The sequence below is a fragment of the Fusarium venenatum genome (assembly GCF_020744135.1).
Source record: "Fusarium venenatum strain MPI-CAGE-CH-0201 chromosome Unknown EDB82scaffold_1, whole genome shotgun sequence".
Lineage (NCBI taxonomy): Eukaryota > Fungi > Ascomycota > Sordariomycetes > Hypocreales > Nectriaceae > Fusarium > Fusarium venenatum.
Genome location: NW_027072129.1, coordinates 8,781,762 through 8,795,795, shown reverse-complemented (window position 1 = coordinate 8,795,795; position 14,034 = coordinate 8,781,762). Strand labels below are relative to the sequence as shown.

At 48.5% G+C, this 14,034-nt stretch overlaps 4 protein-coding genes across 4 annotated transcripts; 2 read left to right on the top strand and 2 right to left on the bottom strand.

The window, feature by feature from the left end:
- Positions 1–541: 541 nt before the first annotated feature.
- EDB82DRAFT_490890 (dUTPase-like protein) lies at positions 542–1,447 on the top strand. The gene is made up of 2 exons (XM_065608379.1): positions 542–843; positions 924–1,447. The coding sequence occupies exons 1-2, from the start codon at positions 588–590 to the stop codon at positions 1,175–1,177; spliced, it is 510 nt and encodes a 169-aa protein (XP_065465852.1). The 5' UTR covers positions 542–587; the 3' UTR covers positions 1,178–1,447.
- EDB82DRAFT_490889 (uncharacterized protein) lies at positions 1,448–4,318 on the bottom strand. Its single transcript, XM_025726533.2, has 4 exons — positions 4,176–4,318; positions 3,945–4,103; positions 1,952–3,892; positions 1,448–1,899 (listed from the first exon to the last, which is right to left on the bottom strand). The coding sequence occupies exons 1-4, from the start codon at positions 4,201–4,203 to the stop codon at positions 1,562–1,564; spliced, it is 2,466 nt and encodes an 821-aa protein (XP_025588346.2). The 5' UTR covers positions 4,204–4,318; the 3' UTR covers positions 1,448–1,561.
- Positions 4,319–7,651: 3,333 nt separating this feature from the next.
- EDB82DRAFT_91351 (uncharacterized protein) lies at positions 7,652–11,230 on the top strand. Its single transcript, XM_025726544.2, has 6 exons — positions 7,652–7,943; positions 8,021–8,166; positions 8,216–8,309; positions 8,366–8,594; positions 8,649–11,053; positions 11,108–11,230. Exons 1-6 carry the CDS (start codon positions 7,763–7,765, stop codon positions 11,206–11,208), a joined length of 3,156 nt encoding a protein of 1,051 aa, XP_025588347.2. The 5' UTR covers positions 7,652–7,762; the 3' UTR covers positions 11,209–11,230.
- Positions 11,231–11,755: 525 nt separating this feature from the next.
- On the bottom strand, positions 11,756–13,610 carry EDB82DRAFT_490883 (uracil-DNA glycosylase-like protein). The gene is made up of 2 exons (XM_025726556.2): positions 12,864–13,610; positions 11,756–12,807 (listed from the first exon to the last, which is right to left on the bottom strand). Exons 1-2 carry the CDS (start codon positions 13,217–13,219, stop codon positions 12,048–12,050), a joined length of 1,116 nt encoding a protein of 371 aa, XP_025588348.1. The 5' UTR covers positions 13,220–13,610; the 3' UTR covers positions 11,756–12,047.
- Positions 13,611–14,034: the final 424 nt, after the last annotated feature.

Below are 14,034 nucleotides of genomic sequence, written 5' to 3'. Positions count from 1 at the left end.
AGACAAGCCACTGAGTCGACATTCACAACACCCTCTTTGTCTGTTACAAGTTTATCTTTGCTCTGTTAGGAGAAGGGTCGTTGAGAAAAGAGACGCCACAGCTTACTTCTAGATGTTTTCTTGAAGTTAACCTGGTACTTTCTGATGATGCTGCAGAATGGAGAATTGGAACGTGGGATAAGCATAATATAGAGTTCATACCATACTATCTGAATTGATTCAAATACATACTATATCCAATATTGTTCGCAGTGGTATAGATGCTTACCCATGCAACCATAAAGCTATCGGAATTAAAGAGACCAATGCTGCTAAACTTCACTATCAACCTTACGATTTAATTCTTGTTCTTCATTCTCTGAGCGACTCAATTGCTATACATCCTAATTACATTAGTACCTACTACTAATCTAGAGATAGTACTTATAGTTTTATATAGTTGATCGGTCAATAAGAGGTATCCAGTTATGGAACCAACAGCTGAGCTAGGCCCCCACTCCCTAAGCTCAAGCCAACAGCTTCTATAGCAACCTATCTACAATCTCCATAAGATTCTTCTTCCTCCATTCTCTTCTCAATTCTTGACGATGACTTCTGAAACTCTCGTTCCCGATAACTCCACCATTTCTTCACCTCCTGCCAAACGAGCCAAGACCGCCGCCACAATGGAAGCTCCCCCTGCCCTCCAGATCAAGAAGCTCTCTGAGAAGGGCCGTCTTCCTACTCGTGGCAGCGAGTTCGCTGCTGGATACGATATCTACTCTGCCCACGACACAACTATCCCAGCCCGTGGAAAGGCTCTGGTTGATACCGATATTAGCATGGCTGTGCCCGCTGGAACTTGTAAGTAGCGAAAATTACGGTCCCAATTGAGGAGAAAACAAAACAAAGAAAGGCGGTCTAACAGAATGTTTGAACTACAGATGGTCGTATCGCTCCCCGATCAGGCCTCGCCTCCAAGCACTTCATCGACACAGGCGCTGGTGTCATCGATGCCGATTACCGTGGCCAGGTCAAGGTCCTCCTTTTCAACCACAACGAGTCCGACTTTGAGATCAAGGAGGGTGACCGCATTGCCCAACTCATCCTCGAGCGCATCTACACACCCGAGGTTGTCGAGGTCCAGGAGCTCGAGGAGAGTGTCCGAGGTGCTGGCGGCTTCGGAAGCACTGGTTAGAGTAAGAAGATAGAGAATGCCAACTCTTCTTCCGAGTAACATATATTTAATGATTTGGGAGCATGTCTGTAACATGGCAGCATTGACTCGTATTTGGTGGACGGGAACAAAATACCAGGTTAAGCTTCCTGGCCTTCAAATAATAGACAAACAATTAGAGGAGATATTATAATAAGGAAATGCTCTCCCTCTGCAAGGCAGGTTCACCTCGTAATTCATGTACAAGAGGGACACTCTGCTTCGACAGAAGAGACTACTAAAAGATAGGTGTAAGCAGGTCACCAATGTACTCAAGCTGTAGTCATTCTTCTATAATAGATCCAAGTACGCCTTCGCTCCGATGCTATCAGTAAGATAAAAAGAAATACCCCCTAGATTTGATATTCACAAAACTATTCCCCCGGCAGCCCCCCATCCAAACTCAGCACCTGGTGCCTCAGGCCGTGGGTTAGGAGGAAGCCCCTGCTCTCTTCTTCGAGCGTCTTCTGCTTGTTGATGGGCCTGTTGAAGCCGCTGTCGCCACCATAGAAGGAACACAAGTGAAAAGGTGATTCCAATGATCAGAATGCTTTCCACAACACCGTCATCATCAGTGTCCTGTCCATCACCAATAGCACCGTCGTACAAGTCACCGCCATTATAATATTCTTCGTCAAAGACCTGACCCTCGTTCTGCAAGAAGTTTGCAACCCACTCCGAAAATGACCTGTCCTTCTTAGGTTCTGGTTATGTTGTTAGTATATGAGCAAAGTCTATATGTTGCGAATGACTTACTGGGCTCGTCCTGGATGGAGTGGATAGGTCCATGCGTCAAGGTGTTCCAAGCACTTCTGAGACGAAGCTTCAAAAGGCTTAGAGTTACTGGTAAGTATGCTTCCTCGTTCACCTCCAAGGCATGATCGTAGTATCTCTTGGCCAGATGGAAATCTTGGACCAAACCGATGCCATTCTCGTGCATCCATCCGAGGTTGAACAGTGCTTGCGCACTTTGTGAGTAATCGGACGCTCCGGTGTAGCATTGGACAGCCTTTGAGATATCCTCTTCAGTACCAATACCATGGTAGTAATAGTCTCCCATCTTGACCAAGGCATCAACATTGGACTGCCTTGATGATCGAGTCCAGTATACGAGAGCCAGAGTGGGGTTCTGAAGAAGTTTGCTTTTCTCACGAGGCTTTCCAATTAGCGACGATAAGGAGATCGTGTTTTGAACCGAGTCCAACATGTAGGCCACATTGGTTTGCGCCTTTTCATAGCCTTGCTCGGCGGCCAAGAGGTACTCGAGGAGTGCAAGTTCGTAATCACCAGCCTCATAGGCGTCATTAGCATCACCCCACGAGGATACCAGTGGTTCTGCCTTCTCGGCAACACTCTTGTAATACGTCAGTGAAGCACCACAGAGCTTCTCTCTTCCAACGCCATGATGGATCATCTCTGCAACGTAGTAGTGTGCCTCTATGTTGCCGTGTCGTCCAGCAAGTTCGAAATAGTTATTAGCGATCCTGACGTCCTCTTGGCCACCTTGGTCAAGGTAAAGCTGCCCCATCTGTACCAAGGCCGGGGCATAGTCCTGATCAGCAGAAGATTTGAACAGATCCATAGCTTTCTTCACATTTTCCTTCGTTCCGTAGCCGTGAAGCATCATCAGACCAAGGCCATGTTGAGACTGGGCATCATTATGACCAACGCCGCGATCAAACCACAGTTTTGCCTTTTCAAAGTTCTGGACAACGCCATCTCCCCTCAAAAACATACGGCCAAGATACCCAGCGGCCTTCCCTGCAATCTTTTCGATGCCGGCCTTGGGATTTTCATGAAGACGTCCGTCCTTCCTCCAGTAGCGAGACGCTACCAGGATAAAGTATTTGCGGGCAAGGTCAACGTCTCGCTCCAAGCCACGCTGGCCGTCGTAGTATATGCGACCAAGATTATAGGAAGCCTTGGAATCGCCCTTCTGAGACATCAAATCCAAATATTCAATCACATCATCTATAGCAGCATTTGCATCGGATCCGGGGCTAGGTTTGAAAGCGTTCATGCCGGAGCTAGATGCACTTGCACCTTCACCATAAATGCCTCCGTCGTTATCAGAGATTCGCCATGACTGGTGAACCCAAGATCGACCACCAGGAGGTCCCGATCGATACCAAGTGATTGCTTTGTCTGCAACACTCTTGTAGTATTTCACGGCTACCTCGCAGTTTTTAGTTGTTCCAATGCCAGCATGATGTCTGAATCCGGTTGCCATTTCTGCGCGAGCATCGCCGCGAATGGCGGCGAAGGTGTAGTATAAAAGCGCTTTGGCTTGGTCGCGATCTACCACGTTACCAAGTCCTGTAGAGTAATAGACTCCGAGCATGTACTGGGCCGTCGTATTCCCATAAACACTTGCAAGTTGGTGGTAGTTGTTAAAGGCCACCTCGAGGTTTCTTGGATGGCTGTAGTTGCCAAAGAAATTTATCTCGGCAAGAAGGTAGAGGGCATCGGAGTTGTTCTGGTGGGCAGCTTCCTCGAGAAGCTCGACTGCTCTGGATAAGGCACCGTCAACAGTGGTCTCTTGCGATTGCGATGGGGCGGTTGCAGGGCTGGATGGAATGGCCTTTAGAATGTAGCGCAAGACAGTTCCTACAAGACCTGATGGCCTTCGCTTTCGTTGATGTAAAGGTTGAGGAGCTTTAGAAAGTTCTATTCTCGCAGCATCGACCAACTCTGCCCCTGTAGATTATCAGTGTCTTTGCGCTTCCGTCGGCTGTAGGAGTAATCGTACCGTGCTGTGGGCCAGTAGGTTGGTTTTGGTCAACCACCACATCGCGCTTGGGGGAAGCAATATGTTGATTCTGCCCGACTTCCTGGGTATCCTGATCATGATATGTTTCGTGATAATGTTTAACGTTGGTACTGAGCCCCCGGGTCGCCTGCCAGAGCACTAATAAACAGGTCAGTAAGCCAAGTTGCCAGCTGTCGCGTGTACCGTATAGATACAAGGTGATGAACTAACGGAGGGCCCAAAGTAATGATTGTCGCATTCTTGGCAGCTACTATGTGCCTGATAATTCAATTTTGATGTAGAGCATGGCTATACTACAGAGTAGTATGTAGATGCGAATCAGCAGTGGTAGAGTTACCAGCTGTCCAGTTGAGTTGAAGCTCGAATGAGGTAATGCTGTCTTGGTCACATAGACTAACCCGAAAAGGGAATGCTCTCATGAATCTACACGGATGAGTCAGCAATCTCTAGTCAGGAACAGAAACCAATACAATAGCCGTCGGACCTATAAGGGTTCAAATTAACGATATTGCATTCCTATAGCTCTGGGGTTTGTTTAGAATTGATTCAAGACTGGTGGCTACGCAGGTTTAAAGGCTTTATACTAATAAAATTTCTGGACAAAGTTTCGCTATAGAATTATGAATGTAACTATCAGTACTTACCTTAGCACCTAGGTAATAATCAGAGAAATATCTTATCTAGATGGTATCCGATAACAAGTACAAAGTACCTGCCGTATAGTAAAAGTATCAAATACTAATGGCCGTCTCGAAAAGATTTAACTTGTGTTGTAAGTTTTCGCTTGTATTGACTTTCTACGAATGAACAGAATATGGCAAAGAACAGTATTAATACAGGGTCTAGCTTGGTAATGAGCTGGGAGTTATTTAATAGCGTGCATCGAGTTTTCGCTAGCACATGAGAGTACATGTTCATTTTGTAAACTCTAAATATCATGAAGATTATGATGTGGAATTCGGTAGATAAGATCCCGAGACATGGACTCTGAAGGGTTGATTGTAGGGCGATTTGTTGAGGATCCCGGGTAGCGGAAACAGCCCCTGCACAGACTCATGCTTTGCATTGTATCCATTCAGGGACTTGAATCAACAAGGATATGGATATATAACTGAGACGACGTGCCTCGCTTTCTCTCAAATATTCCAGAAGATCAACGCAATACCCCATTGATCTTACGTACCCTCTAGTCTAAGCATTGGCATAGGCCAGCAGATAGTCAACAGTATAGCCTCACGTTTGCAACCCTGCCTCCTAACAACAATATATATCTTACCGGTTCGCCTCACCATCTTGCGTCATCGACCTCGAAGGGAAGCCCATTGCCAACTCATTAGGCTGATCTGAAAATATCTAAAGATGCTGCTTGAAGACAACCACTCATAGAAGGCTATGAACGTACAGGGACTTTGCTGCGAGAGGGTGGGATCAAGATGCGCTGTCCATGCCAACTCACACCCAAGACGCCCGAGCTATCGGTACAAGATACAGCGATTGGACAGCGGTTGCAGAAGCCAACGCGAATGAGCAAGACGAGTAACTAAATTTGGACAATTCAGGGCCCAGATAGTTTCATGTTGGTCATTCAGGATCTGGCGTATGTAGTTTAAGCGGAGGGTTCCTGAGAGGCACGGAACAACCGATGAATAGGATCAGCTCAACCACGAGTTGGAGCGCAAAAAAGCAACTCAATCGGCTGAAGGCGGGGGTAAGAAAGGCTGAAAGAATGGACAGGAATCGCCGCCGTGACGTGGAGCATGTTGTTGGTAGGCTGAAGACTGCTCAATAGAAAGTGTGATATTGACAGGGGGATCTGCTGGACAGCTGTGGCTTTAGCGTTTTGCTTCTGACAAGCTTTAGGTTCTTGATTTCAGTGCTGTAGATCTAGGGACATGACTTGCGAAACATTGGCGTCAAGCCCGTTCGAAGACTGTGCAGTATTGGGGCCGATGTCTTGAGGACTTGAGATCATGATGGCGAGCTAAAACACCCATCATAATTTGGCGTCCAACCACGGCGCCAAGATGGTGCACTTGGAGGGGCTTTGGCGGTAATTACCCCTGTTTGTCGTCCCGAGTTGGGTCCTGGTGGATGAAGCTTAGTTCACCTCCACTGGGTTGGATCTCATTTCCGTAACTCAACCTTGCTCAGAGATTGTCGTTTAACCATTGTCCGCATAATTACTGGGTAACTATGTATGTGACTCGTATCTGAGAGTTCTGTAAGCCATTGATCAATTCTGCAGAACAAATTGAGAGCAACATCACTCATTGTCGGTACCTGTGAGGCCATCCAATAATTAATCACACGGCGCTGAAATGTAATTAAAAATCAGAACTTTAAGGAACGTTAAGCTCCACTTGTCTAGTAAAGCCTTGACCCTGTACAACGGCTCAATCCCGTCTGCTAGTGCCAGCTGATCCAATGGTCATCTCTGGTGTGCTTCTTTCTGTGACTCTCATCATTTCTTCTTGAGGGATCCTTTGAGAGGGTTTGCTCATCTGTGCCTGTGACTGGTGTGGAGTTGTGCATCATGATTCTCAGCCTCATGCATGGCAGGCACAGTCTACGGAGCACAGAGTACAGACACTTGTGTCCTGTTTTGTCCTGTCCCTGAAGCCATTGTGTCGTACAGCATTGCCGTTGTGACAATGGAGGTGTTGGAGTCGAAGACTTGACTTAGATAACGAGCCGAGCGAACAAGATCTAGAGGGAATCTACACATGTCTCATATTCATGGTTACTTTGTCTACCTGAGTATCTTATCTCACCTGCTACTATGCACCTCCTAAATCGTCTCGTCTTAGCCCATGTCGCTTCAAGCTCTGGTCTGGGTACATAATGTAATTATCACTCCGCCCCGGGCCTGGTCCAGCCTGGCCCAGCTAGAAAGAAGCCCAATTCCCAATCTTAGGTGCAAATCAGTTAGTGCTTTTCTTCTTTTTATTTTATTTTAGCTGATACGTACCGCATCTAATACTGGACGAAAGATGAACCTGGTCGCGCATCCCCGTCGCCCCTGAAAGCGTGTCCTCCATTCCCACTGTCACCCTCTCATTGCTTGTCTTCTCATATGGAGACTCACTCTCCCACTCACCTACCTTTTTTCCTCTTTCTATGATTCTATTCTACCTTTCTTTCTACATTCTATTTTCATCTCGTCGCTTTTGACCCCCCGGTTTTCGAGCCCCTCCACTTTCTTGTCACCTCTTCACTTCTCTTCCTTCACTTTTGACCTGTCTTATTTCGATACATAGTAAGTTTGAGATAGCTTTCCTGAGTTCACCACCAACCCAATATCTGCTGCGGGGGAAAGAGTCCCCTGGACTACCTGACCTATAGTGACTGTGCCAATTTTATGTGTACGCCCATATGCCCAGTCCAATCGCCCAACCCACTCTGGCTCACCTGCCGCAGGTGCGCATCAAAACTGCCCGATGTCCACCTTCCCGACTTACACGTCTCGCATTGTCTTGCATGCAGCATTTCCAACAAACGACATCGTCATCATTCTTATGCTGATGGATTTTTTCAAACAGGGACTTTAGATCTTTTTTCTCTCTCGATCCGCTAATTTCCAACAAAAGGAAATCTCGCTGTTTGCAGACCTGGGAAATTATTAAAACACCACCTACCTAGGCGTCTTCTGAACCGTTTTCTCGAAGATTACTGCCCCCTATTCAAGATACCCCGGATCGACTCGACGTTGCCTTTCCTACTCACCGTACATGATATTTCGCTACGATAACTTTTTACCCCCTCGATTTCAAATACTCTTTTTCTAGCCATCGCCCATTATGGCAGGTCTTTTTTCTCGCCTCAAAGGCAAAGATGGCAAATCCAAGAAGAAAGGCGCAAACGATCTTGAGCAACAACCAACAAAACCACAGTGGACAGATGCTTGGACACGCACATACGTTGAACCTGAAGAGGTTCACGAGCTAATTCGATGTTGTACGGAGGAGCTTAAAGCACGAGGTATGCCATTTGTCACATAAATTGTCCCGTATGTATTCTTGTGTACACCACATGCTGATTACCATGTCCTACGATAGGCCTCGACCACCCATTCCTCTTGTTGCCATACCGCCCGACCTCCGATCCCAGTGCGGTGCGCTCATTCATTCGACATTTCTTCGAGTCACATGCCAGCTTGCGAGGAGAACAATTGTCTCAGGAGCTGCGCATGACAGAACCCATGGTCAGTGACATGTATAGAGGGGGCTTTACAGCGACTGACTTCGACATAGGTGGTCTCTGGTGTAGCAAAATGGTGTTGGAGTCGCCTTCAAGGAGGTATTGTTGGCTGGGATGCATATGAACTTTTCAAGGTGGGAGAATTTGGTATGTGTCCATTTACAACTGCAATGGCATGTTGGATATACGCTGACTTGCAGTAGACTCGAACATGGCCCGAGACTCTTTCAAGACCTTCATTCCCATTAGTGTCGAGAACGGTGCCCGTCAACGCATTATTTTCGATTTCTTCGATCTTCTAGCCGCCGTCGCAGCTCACGGAAAGTCCAACGGTCTTGGTGGACGAAAGCTTTCGCGAATGGCTGCATGGTGGACATTTGAGCAAAAAGATACCAAAAAGGGATTCGAAGGAGGATATGAAGCCTGGCTTCGGTAAGTGCCTCCCAATGTTGCTACCTATGCCTGCAATTGCTAATCAGAAACCAGTGCTGCCGATGCGACAAGTCACATGTTCTTCGCTTTCTTAAGATCGCTTTCGCCTGAACAAAACGTCACTGGCATCACTATGCTGCCTCGATCCCTCCAAAAACTCCTTCAAGAAACCGAGTATCCTCCCCAGCGACCCTCACTTATGATGACAACGACATACAAGGTTGTCATGATTGTCGATACTGTGTCCCCAACCCCTTTTGCTCTACTGCGAAGAGCCAACCACTTCCAATATCGTGATGAAGACCGCGCGCTGCGAGAGTTCTCTGAGTTTGATGACCCCGTGCAGGCTTTGACCGACGAATGTCGCCGTGTTCTAAAGGCCATTTCAGGTGCGAATCAGTCGCAGGCCTCGAGCTCCAAGCATTCGACAAGCTTACGCGATGCATCCTGGTCTAGATTTGAGGATATCGGCTTTTCTTCTACCCTGGATGAAGACGACGACGACGATGATAGCGCCTTGACCTACAAGCGACAGCCGCCAGCTTTGCGAAGAACACCTGCATCGGGCAATGGACTGGACCGACCGACAACACCATCGTGGGCTGATTTCCTTTCTTCGGGCTTTGTCGATGAGAACCAGGGCACGCGGCAAAACTTGCTTCTGCCTCCCGACAAAGTTCTGCCTCCCCTTGAAACACAAAGACAACACAGTTCGCAGTCCCATCGACCCCGGCTTGAGCACGACCACTCCCTCGAGCCTGGTGAGCTTGCGAGCATTGCAACACTCTCGCTCGACGATTCGTTCTGGTGGGTTTGGATGGCTAGTCTTGCCCCTGAAGAGACTGCGGAGCGCAAGTCAGCCTTTGGTCGATGCGCTGTTATTGAAACAAAGATCAGCACTGGCCGTTGGCTGGTAATGGAGGAAATGGTGGCTGGTGCTGCACCAGAGCCCCAGGAGGGTGCCTACATTGCAGAGAAGAAGGGTTTCTTCAGCTGGACTAAGCGTGGAAAGGGGCTCAATCGACGTAAGTCAACGGCCAACAAATCAGTTGACAACGTCGGCCAGGGCGCCAGCAAAGCTAGCATTGGCCCCGACACCCATGCACGAATCCAAGCCAAGGCCGCTCAGCTACGTGCTCAGGAGCAACAGGAAAAGAAACTGGCCTCTCAACCACTGTACCAGCGCCGCGGTCGAACAGATGCTGAGCTGATGGCGGAAAAGACTAACAGTGTTCTAACCCTTCAGCCCACCATCATCGGCGAGGCTTCGTCGGCATTGAAGTGGGTGTCTAAATACGACAAAGGAACGATCAAAGATTTCTACTTGGCCAACAACAATGCGGGTCGTGGAAACATGATGTCGCCAATTTCTTCCCGGAGCATGATCGACGATGTTTCCAACACTGGTGCACAGAACCAGGAACAGCCCCCTCAGGTGCCCGTTAAGGACGTGGTGTCACCTATCACCTCCCCTACCTTCTCACATGCTTCCAGTGAAATGGTTAGGAAACCAGTGCCTCAGCCGGAGCAGCCCGTTGAAGCCCGAACGGAACAACCTGTACGAAAACCTGTACAGGCACCAGCCCCGGTCCCTGCCCAAGAGCCTGCCCAGGAAGACATCCCGGAGCCTGTACAGCAGTCTGCGCCTGAACCGGCACGGCCTGTCAGCCCTCTTAGCCCTGTACCACCTCCTAAAGACGATGAACCCGCTTATAATGTTTCTCGTGAAGACATGGTCTCGCCCACTCCATCAAGCCCCGAGAACAAGAAGAAGAAACTTCAAAAGGCAGAAAAGGACAACCGTGGTTTCCGCAAGCTCTTCCGTAAGAACAGAAGCTCCAAGGTGCCTGAGGATGCTTCTGCCAATGTTCATGCCTTCCTTCGCCAAAACCAAGCGACACCAGAACCGGCTCAGCAGGCTCCTACACCAGCAGCCACACCAGAACCCGCAGCTCCTATCCAGCGTGTTCCCGTCCCACAGCCTGATGAGGCTGATCTTCCTACCCCTACACCCGCCGCTGAGTTTGTGACGCCTATGGAGGAACCTGTCCAGCGTGTTGATACGCCTCAGAAGAACCCTGAAATCGTTGAGCCTATCATGGACCAGTCACAAATTCCCATTGGTGCTAAGGACTCACCCGCTCAGAACTCGGTCCCTCATTTCAACCAGGGCCCTCTTCAAGACCAGCCAGCCTTTGCACCCGACTCTGACGACGAGAACGATGCCACACCTCCCCCTATTCCACGATCACCTCGCCATTCTCCTCAGATTGGAGGTCCATCTCAGAGTGAGGAGAAGCTGAGCCACAGTGCAGGCCCAGGTGTTCAGGACCGATGGGCCCAGATCCGAAAGAACGCTGCCGAGAGAGCTGCTGGACGCCCTGATGAGCAATTGCGGCCAGGCTACAGCCACAGCAACAGGACTGGGGACGGTGACGATGATACTAGCGGAGAAGAGAGTAAGTTAGCACACAATTCTTGAAGCGAAACAGAAAGACTAACCCATATTCCAGCCATTGAATCTCGTGTTGCCCGTATCAAGGCTCGTGTAGCCGAGTTGACGAACAACATGGAGGGCTCAAATGGACCTCAGGCCCCTGGTCCTCGTTACTAGACGACACAAGGTCTATTTTGATCTATAGTATGGCCTCGACTAATTCACCGGCGAACGAACTTGGTCCTGTATGACGCCGTGCGACGACGTGACACATCTACGAGACACATTTCGCAAGCCTTACACATGCCTAATACCAGCCGACGCAGATTTGTTTCTTCGTTTCCTCTTCTGTTGTTTGATATCCCATTTTTCTTCTTTTTCTTTTCCTTTGCTTGATATATGATACCACTAGAGGTTGCAGCAAGAGAAAGGCAGTGCGAATCTTGACAGCTACAGGAGAATAGGAGTGAGATTAAGAAAACTGATTGTATCCTTTCAAGGACCATCCAATCCTGTAATTAATTATATGTTATTCATGGCCAACTTTTCCGACATTCCTCTCTTACCTATATCTGCTTTGGGCAATCATTTTCAACGATCGATGTAAACATAATCTTTTTGATCTTCGTCAGGCATTCAATTGACTTAATCCTGCCATATGAACGTATTCATGTGATCAAGTCTCTATCCATGCGAATATTGAATTTGTTGAGGCGCCACATATGAGTTCTTAAAGTGCGTGTTAATAGATTTGTATATATACGTTAGATCAATTTCGTAGTCATTTTTATTTTCGCTGTTGAGACTCGTTTCGTTATACAACGATCTATGTACATAGATCCCCGAGGCTGATCTTCATGCGAACACTGACTAGAAAAGCTTTACCCATATATCCCTTCATACCTTACATTTTCATGTCCAGTTCCCTTATCCTATCCTCAGTGTTGAACGCCGTCATAATACGTACACGCCAGTATTAAAAACCTAAAACATGTCATGCCATGCCACGCACAGCCTTACTTTTTCTTTCCTTTCTCCTCTTCCTCGGCTAACCTGAGGGCCTCTTCCAAGGCCTCCTCATCATCGTCGAAGTCACCATCGTTTTCCTTGTCTTCTTCGACCTTCTTGACGGCCTCGGGCTTGGACTTTTCAATGGCCTCAGCCTTCTTCTCAGCGACCTTGGCCTCGTTGGCGTCGGACTCTTTGATAGGGGCCTTGGTAGATGAGCCAGGTCCCAGTGCCCAGTCGATCTCTCCATCGGGTCCGTATCGCGATACGAGCCAGTCGTTGGCCTTCTTGAAATGATTGCAGTCGAAGAAACCACGGGATGCGCTGAGGGGACTGGGGTGAACGCTCTGCAGCACGAGATGCTTGACGCGGTCGATCTTTTGCACTCGCTTGCCAGCCGGTGTTCCCCAAGCCATGAACACCACACCCCTCGTCCTCTTCTGAGCAATTATGTCGATGACCTTTTGCGTAAGCCTTTCCCAACCTCTGTTAGAGTGGGAGTTGGCCTCGTGAGCTCGGACTGTGAGGCAAGTGTTCAACATGAGGACGCCACGTTCTGCCCAGGGTGTGAGGAGACCTCCGCGGTTTGGCGGTGGCTCGAAAGTGGGATAGTCCTTCTTCAGAGCAATGTACATGTTCTTGAGAGAGGGTGGCGCGGGAGTCGGAGGGCGAACGGAGAATGCCAGTCCGTGAGCTTGGTTATCGTTATGGTAAGGATCTTGGCCAACGATGACGACTTTGACATTGCTGAAGGGAGTATGACGGGACCTGTGGCAGAAGAATTAGACACGCTCATGGTTGCTAATGCTGAATTGGAAACTCACCATGAGTAGATATCATCCCTAGGAGGAAACACTTTGCGGCCAGAGGTGATCTCCCTGTCGATAAATCGTTTCAGGTCGAGGAATTCTTTGGAAACAAGCTCATCCTTGAGATGTCCCAACCAGCTTTCGTCAAGGGTGTCGATTTCGAGCTGCAAGAGTTCTTTCTGCTCTGGCTTCAGAGAATCCACCCACTTGGTCTTGTCAAACTTGGCGGCTGGTGCAGAAGCAGAGGCAGAGGCAGTCCCAGCGGCAGGCTTGGGGGCTGCAGCAAAAAAGGAAGCAATGTTACCGTCTGCTTTGGACTTTTTCGAGTCATTGCCTGCAGAGGTACCTGCCTTGCGTTTGAGCGCTGACATGGCGAGAGATCGTAGGTGGAGACCGGGAACGGAGGAGGAAGAAAGATGCACGCTGAGCCCTTGGTATGAGGGAGGGACTCTTGCGACAAGAGCTCGTACAGGATGAATTATGGGCAGTTAGCCAGATGTAAATTTTCGAGGTCAATTGGAGCTGAGAGAGATTGTGGAAAAATGTTGAGACAATATCGACTAAGCGTATGGTGGTATAATATGGATAGAAGGGAGGGAGGTACGTGAGAATTTTGGTGTAGAGTGGTGATGCAAGACCAAGGGGTTAGTGAACGTTAGTTCAAAAGCACGACGCGTTAAGTAGAACGCGGTGCAGTGTCACAATCCGTAGTTCCCTTCCCAGATCTGGGCGTGGGTGGTTGGGACCTGGGCTAGCAGGGATAGCTTAAGCACTAGTGAGCCACTCATGTCGTTAATTAGGCAGACGAGCAGGCAGACGAGCAGGCAGACGAGCAGGCAGTTTGTACTATTCAACAAAAGAAAATAATAAGATGATCAATCATATATGTTATGAACCAAGGATCTCAGACATGGTTACGAGTTATTATGGTGCCGCCTCTTCTCGGGACATGTCTGAGTCTTGGGCTTCATCTGCGAGAAAGATATCAGCTGAAGAGTGGATATCAAGAAAAGGGCTTCCTTCTATGGGTCGTCAAGGGAAAATCCTCAGCTCCAAAGAGGAGTCCTGAAATGCATCGCTATATGTAATCAGGTGTATGGATTTCAACATCTAGCTCTATAGCTCTTACAGTTCCATCTGAGCTTCTGTTCGCTTACATTCCCCTCAACTCTGACACAACTTTCTA

Bases quoted from the DNA above. Each gene is read 5' to 3' on its own strand.
- EDB82DRAFT_490890 (XM_065608379.1), top strand. From the start codon at position 588: ATGACTTCTGAAACTCTCGTTCCCGATAACTCCACCATTTCTTCACCT. The intron at 844-923 runs GTAAGTAGCGAA...TTTGAACTACAG, and splicing joins GGCTGTGCCCGCTGGAACTT to ATGGTCGTATCGCTCCCCGA.
- EDB82DRAFT_490889 (XM_025726533.2), bottom strand. From the start codon at position 4,203: ATGCGACAATCATTACTTTGGGCCCTCC. The intron at 4,104-4,175 runs GTTAGTTCATCA...CCTGTTTATTAG, and splicing joins ATCATTACTTTGGGCCCTCC to TGCTCTGGCAGGCGACCCGG. The intron at 3,893-3,944 runs GTACGATTACTC...GATAATCTACAG, and splicing joins ACCTACTGGCCCACAGCACG to GGGCAGAGTTGGTCGATGCT.
- EDB82DRAFT_91351 (XM_025726544.2), top strand. From the start codon at position 7,763: ATGGCAGGTCTTTTTTCTCGCCTCAAAGGCAAAGATGGCAAATCCAAG. The intron at 8,595-8,648 runs GTAAGTGCCTCC...ATCAGAAACCAG, and splicing joins GGATATGAAGCCTGGCTTCG to TGCTGCCGATGCGACAAGTC. The intron at 11,054-11,107 runs GTAAGTTAGCAC...CCCATATTCCAG, and splicing joins TGATACTAGCGGAGAAGAGA to CCATTGAATCTCGTGTTGCC.
- EDB82DRAFT_490883 (XM_025726556.2), bottom strand. From the start codon at position 13,219: ATGTCAGCGCTCAAACGCAAGGCAGGTACCTCTGCAGGCAATGACTCG. The intron at 12,808-12,863 runs GTGAGTTTCCAA...CTTCTGCCACAG, and splicing joins AGGGATGATATCTACTCATG to GTCCCGTCATACTCCCTTCA.